The 6,925-nt window shown below is 37.0% G+C and overlaps 1 protein-coding gene across 1 annotated transcript; it reads right to left on the bottom strand.

Annotated features, from left to right (window-relative positions):
* Positions 1 to 502: 502 nt before the first annotated feature.
* LOC100799553 (arp2/3 complex-activating protein rickA) lies at positions 503 to 2,335 on the bottom strand. The gene is made up of 2 exons (XM_003539388.5): positions 2,043 to 2,335; positions 503 to 1,855 (listed from the first exon to the last, which is right to left on the bottom strand). The coding sequence occupies exons 1-2, from the start codon at positions 2,094 to 2,096 to the stop codon at positions 1,139 to 1,141; spliced, it is 771 nt and encodes a 256-aa protein (XP_003539436.1). The 5' UTR covers positions 2,097 to 2,335; the 3' UTR covers positions 503 to 1,138.
* Between the last annotated feature and the right edge of the window lie 4,590 nt (positions 2,336 to 6,925).

The raw sequence follows: 6,925 nt of genomic DNA, 5'->3' as shown, positions 1-6,925 counted from the left end.
TAGGAGAGGATGTGGCTAATGAAGAAAGTGAGGGACAAGGAACCTGCTGCTGCATAAATAAGAAACGTCTTGAGAGACTAGTACATTATTTAACCTTTTCTCTTTTGCAGGATATAATTCAACTCCCTTTTTTACACCATAATGCAGCATGTTACGTTTGTCTGCAGAATCTCACTTTTTTCGCCCCCAATTGCCATGCTTTCATTGAACATGATACTAGTCAACATTTTCTGCTCTTCTAAGGAAGAAATATTTGCGAGCTCACACTAAGATTACAGAATCATGTAAGTTAAAAAAAAGTCTTTTATGGACAAATGTTAGTTTATTAACTTTGTTTTTGTTAAAAATATAGAGGATCGGAACTTGTTACCGACCTTCTCCTTTCTCCCATCAACCTTCACCCTTTCCTAACCGGTCCAACCTTATATCTCCTTTTAAGTTAAAAAAAACCTTGAGTGGGATTAGATGCCAAAAACGGACTTAATTAGGTGAAATGGTAATATAAAACAAGAGGAAATGGAAATAATATTCGGAAAAGCACAAGATTAGACCTGCACAACGATAACATCTCTAACAAAGGCTTTAACATAATGATGCACCACACCTGTAACAGATCTTGTGTTCCTAATATTTGGGTCCACCGAACCCGGAAAGCAGAACTCAAAGACCTTCTCTTTGGTCGTTGGGCACACTCATCTCCCAATCCACCCACTCCACACCCATTCTCTTAATTGTTGATGTGATCTTATAAAGATCAATCAATCTCACTTCACACACACACACACTCACACTCAAATAACATGCTTAATTGTTGGACTACAGTAATCTTTGTTACATAATAACAATTTAAGAGAACTCAAGGCCCCTAGGAAGCAAAATGTGAAGGGTTGACAAACTCTTCACCAAAATAAAGCCAGAAAGCCTAAAATCAAGCACTTCTTCATCCTCATCTTCTCTCCCAATGAGTTAAATCCGGATAGCTTGTGTTGTGTCCTAGAACAAGTGAACAACCACTGTACAGAAGCTAGATCAGTTGCATACTAGCTTGTTACTCTTAATTGCTTACTCTCTAATCCTAAGAACTTGGATATATATAAATTAGAAATTACTGTGTGAATCTCTGACTTGTGATAATAAGTCAGTGAAGTACAAGCCTTTGGGACTTGGTCTCGGTAATAAAATCAGAGCCATCACAGAAGACCCTTTTTCTACTGAGTCTTCCACAGTTGGTTGTGGTACTGCTGCTACCGTTAGTGTTGTTAAAAAAGGTGTCTTGGTGGAATAGTTGTGGTTGTGGTTGTGGTGGTGGTGGTGGTGAGGGTATGGTGACAGGGGGGATTTCAAAGGACTCAAGTGGTGGAGGTGGGTGTCTCCATTGAGGAAGAGGTCCTGCAAGGAGAAGGGTCTGAAGGAGAGGACCAGCTTTCATCACTGCTTGCAAAAGCTTACCCTTTTCTGGTAATGGTTTGTCTGGTGTTAGTTCAATCATTGATTGTGTTTGAGGTTGAGGTTGAGGTAAATGGTCAATGACTGGAGAGGAAACAATGCTCTCTTCACAATCTGATAATGAGTGGCCATTGTTGGAGTCAATTCCTCTTCTTGGCTCATCTTCGATGCTTGAAATTCCAGACACAGGAGCTGCTTGTTGTTGTTGTTGTTGGAAAACTAGCTTCTCCAAGAGAAGTCTCTGGCATTTCTCTTGTGCTTCATCTCTCTCTCTTATGGTTTTGCTTAGGAGGTCCTTTAGGTTGAGTAGTTGTTCATCCCTCTTTTTTAGCTCTTCTTGCACTGCATCCCTTGTTTGTTCTAGCTCCAGAGTTGTGTATATCAGGGACTGCCTCAGCTCCTCCATTGACTGTACCCAATTGATCGAGTTCAACAACAAACAACAATGAAAAATTAGTGCTCAAATTCCAACCATTATCAGCTCCATTACACTTTTTTTTAAGGCTAATTAAAACATATTGCAACAACTAAGGACTATGAAATTATCAATGTGTCTGTGCAATGGAAATTGTTGAAGGGTAAGAGTAAGTAGCAACCTTTCCCTGGAAGTAGTAAGCCCAGCTTAGAAGAGGGCTACGCTGGTTGTCCATTTTCTCAAGTTTAATTTCAACTCCCAATATCACAAGTTTATATAGATATATGCTTTTTTGAAAGAGGAAAGGGAAATGGAGGGAAGAGAAGGTTGGGAAGAGAGAGAGAGAGTGTGTGTGTGTTAGGAGTGTTTTGGTGGAGGTGGAAGGTCTTTTTATAAGAACAAGTCTAAGTCACTGTTGGCTCTCGTGGGAAGAAATGCACATAAAAAGCCAAAAGCCTAACAGAGGCAAAATCCTTGTAGTAACTAGTAAGGAGTAGTATTTTAATTTGAAATTTGGTGGCACGAAGGGTCTTTTTTTCTATCATTCTGAGTTTTTTTTTTCTAAATAAAATATCATAATCAAATAAATTATTTATCTGAATTATTCATCTAACAAAAGATACCATTTTGTGTGGCGCAGTAATCTTTTACATTAATTGTTTTTATAATCAATGTAAAAGAATCCAAAATAATAATAAAAAAGTCACACAAAGGGGAAGGAATACTTCTGGTAATAGGAATGCCGGGAAGAAAAAAATCAGCAGTAAAAGCGGGAACAAGAAGCCAATATCTGAGACACGTCCTCTTCACGTCTATTACTTTGGTTTTCTAGCCACTTGCTTTGCATTGCGGGCTATTGAATGAGATGAATGATGAATAAAAATATACGAAGAAATTAATGAAAGTGACACTAACATGTACCTGTTGTCCTTTTTTTTGTTGTTTTTGTGTTATTTTTGAAAAATCACACAATTTTAAAATTGAATCACAAAATTAAATATTAAAAAAATTAAATATTAATACAACTACACAAACAATACAGAAACAATTGAAAAAAAGATAATAAAGAAATCAATTTCCGTAATGACCGTGAAAAACAGTTATCTCCTTCATCCAACCATAGAATTTTACAATAATAATAATAATAACAAGAACGAAGAGGTGGAGTACTGGACTCATTTTTAATTTAACATCAGAAGACTAATTATGGAGTACTCAAATCATATTTCTCTTTTTCTTCCCTTTTAAAGATTGAAGGGGTAGAAGTCTCCCAAAATATTGTAGAGTTGTAACCAATTCAGGCGGTGTCTATTGGTAGGATTTATTCATATCTTCATGACAACCACATTTAAATCGTATCTGGAATTTTATTACTCAACACCAGTTTGAATGAAGACTCACTCTCCGAACATTAAATGTTTGAACGTGTTCATGTATGCATGTTCATATTTAGAAGGAAAAAAACTTTCGGTAAAGTATTTAATTTTCTTAGTATGTATCACTCATTAAATAGGAGAAAATTAGTTAAAATTTATTGATATTTTAGTTTATCACACATAATTTTTTACATATATTTCAATCCAGAAGGAATAACAGATAAAAAGTTAGATAAAAAGTTAGATGTGATCTTTCTTCTAATGAGAGATTTGCCAATTTATGATAGAAAAAATATGTCAACACAATAACAAACTCGATAATAGAATAATAAATAGCGGAAATAAATTATACTCAAACTTGCAAGAACCTATGAGAAGCACCAATAAAAATAGAACGCAAAATAGAAATTAAGAAAAAACACACAATAGACACAATTGGTTTAATGTGAAAAACCTCTCAATGTAAGGGTAAAAATCACGGGTCGTCCAGACCAAAGAAATAACTTCACTATAATTAATAAAGATACAAGAGAGTCTCCAACAAGTACGCTGAAATGTACTACAAATAACCAAATTAAAACAGGCCTCCAAGTGGTATAATAGAGACAAGAAGATGAAATCCAAAAATATAAAGTAGAGAATGTGAAATACTTATCTCTCTCTCCAGATATCTTTTTCACGATTCAACCAAACAATTTAAAGTATCACATATGTAAAATCTGCTGTCCAAAATTCAGCCCAATCCAATGGTGAACGAATCCGTAGTTGCAATCTGAAAAACACTCTTTGATGGGTGTGCGAAAATCACAATGATTTCCCCTCTCCTGTCTCTCTCAATGTTTTGTAATTGTTTTTCCTCTCAAATGAGTCTCTCTCTCTAATTTGACCCCTCTCCACTTAAATAAGTGAAATGAAATGAGCCTTCTCATTTGGACCTTTACTCCACATAGGAAGGGAGCCCGAAAAATCCAACAAATCTCCCCCCTCACAACTATGTGGAGGTGATCGTCAAACAGACGATCTCACAACAAGCTTCAAACTTCATTACATCTAGCTACTTTCTCTTTTCTTCACTTTCCATGGCCTCTCTAAAGTACTCAGGTTCTCCATCATCTATTAGGATCACATACTCATTAGAAGAATACTTCCTAGAAGGTTGTCTCTCCTTGTTGGACCTCCTGAGTTGAACTTGAGGTGGTTCAGTAGCATCACCAAGATTTTCATCTTGTGACATGTCATGCTCCTCTTCTTCATCATCAACAGGAACATCTACCTCATCTTTAGGTTGTTGGACACCAACATCATTTTGAACATCAATATTCAGATTCTGAATAGGCTGCTGAGCTGGTTCAAAATCAGCCACACCATTGTCTTCCTTGGGTGTAGACTTCTCCACCTTATCAATGCCTTCAATGATTTGGTCTTTCATGAATTTCACATCACGACTTCTAACAAGCTTCTTCTCAACAAAATCATAGAACCTGTAACCAAATTCATTCTCACTATAACCAATGAAGATACATTGCCTTGACTTTGCATCCAACTTGGATCTCTCATCCTTTAGAACATGCACAAAAGCCTTGCAGCCAAAAACTCTTAAGTGATCATACTTCACATTCTTTCCAAACCAAATTTTGTTTGGCACCTCACTATCAAAGTAACAACAGGACTAAGATTGATAACATGCACTGCCGTATACAATGCCTTACCCCAGGAGTGCTTGGGTAACTTTGCTTCAGAGACCATACATCTCACTCTCTCAATCAATGTCCTGTTCATCCTCTCCGCCAAACCATTCAGTTGAGGAGTTTTCTCATAAGTAATATCATGTTGCCTGCAGCAGACATCAAATGATCCACAATACTCACCACCATTATCAGTACGGATGTGTTTCAGCTTCTTGCTTGACTGCCTCTCAACTAAGACATGAAACTCCTTGAACTTCTCAAGAACTTGGTTTTTTGTCTTCAAAGCATAGACCCAAAGTTTCCTGGAATAGTCATCAATGAAGGTAATAAAATAGATTGCACCACTAAAGGATTTCACCTTCAATGACCCACAAACATCTAAATACACCAATTCAAGCAACTCAAATTTTCTAGAGGGAATATGCTTCTTGAATGATACTCTGGTTTTCTTACCAACCATGCAATGAGAATATTTCTCTTAGTATGCAATCTTCAATCCTGGAAGCATATCCTTCTTGGCTAAACAATTCAGCCCCTTCTCACTGATATGACTAAGCCTTCGGTGCCACAAAGATGCCTCCATATCCATAACATTCACACTGTCTCTAGCAACCAAAGCTTTCGTCCAATACAACTTTGAATTTTTCTCCTTCTTGGCCACAACCAGGTTACCCTTGGTGAGTTTTCATTTTCCAGAACCTAAGTGGTTATCATAACCAGCATCATCAAGTACTTGAACAAAGATCAAATTGAAGCAGACATTTGGAGCATGTTTCATTCCTTTAAGTAGCAACTGCATTCTCGTGTTGGTTTGCAAACAAACATCACCAACACCAATCACCTTGGACATGCCATCATTACCCATCTTCAAGACTTCAAAATCACCTAGAGTGTAAGATGTGAAGAACACCTTCCTGGTTGTAACATGCAGTGTAGCACCTCTATTAATTATCAACATGCTTTCATCAGATACAATATTAAGCGAATCAGGATCATGGAGAACAACAAGATCATCACTAATAGCAATTGTCACACGGTCATCATCATGATCCTTCTATTTTTGGTTACCCTTCTTGTCTTAACTCTCTTTCTTCCATAGAAAACAATTCTTCTGGATATGCCCTATTTTATGACAATAATGACATTCAACATTCTTGTACTGAGACCTAGACTTGCTTCTGCTCTCGTCTCTATCACTCTTCATTATCTTCTTCTAACTTCTCCCCCTGTTTTTAGTAACAAGCACCTCTGACTGAGAAGAAATACCTTGCGCCTTCCTTCTCATCTCTTCATTAAGAGTACTAGTCTTTGCAATTTGCAAAGGAACAATACCATTGGGGGCAACACTAATCATGGAAACCCAAAATGTCTCCCACGAATCAGGTAGAGTTATTAATAGGAACAATCCCAACACATCGTCATCAAAGTTGATACATGCAGCTGACAATTGATCACGACGTCCTTGAAATTCACTCAAGTGCTCAGTAAATGGAGTTTCGTCCTTGTACTTCAATTCAACAAATTTCTTTAACAGGTACAATTTGTTGCTCCCTGATTTAGAAGCATACAAGGACTCAAGAGTTTGCCACATAGTTCTCGCATGTGTCTCATGAGAAATAAGATTATAAATGGGTTCATCTACAAAGTGTCTAATAAAACAACATACACGTTCATGTTCAAAACCCCACTCTTCATCAGACAGAGAATCTGGCTTCTATGTGTCAAAGACCAGAAGATGCATATTCTTCACAAATAGCAAGTCCTTCATCTTGTCCTTCCAAAATTGATAGTTTGCTCCACTCAAGGATACCATCTTCATATGTGCCTCCATCTTTCAAGCAAGTAGAAAAATAGCCCCTTAACCAAAGAGCTTTGATACCACTCTGATGGGGAAAAATGCCAACACAATAAAAACTCTATAATAAAGCAATAGGCAGCGAAAATAAATTCCCCTAAAACTTGCAAGAACCTATGAGGAGCACCAATAAAAATAGAATGCA

Source organism: Glycine max, chromosome 12 (genome assembly GCF_000004515.6).
Source record: "Glycine max cultivar Williams 82 chromosome 12, Glycine_max_v4.0, whole genome shotgun sequence".
In the NCBI taxonomy this organism is placed as follows: Eukaryota; Viridiplantae; Streptophyta; class Magnoliopsida; order Fabales; family Fabaceae; genus Glycine; species Glycine max.
This window is presented reverse-complemented; position numbering and strand designations above follow the sequence as displayed.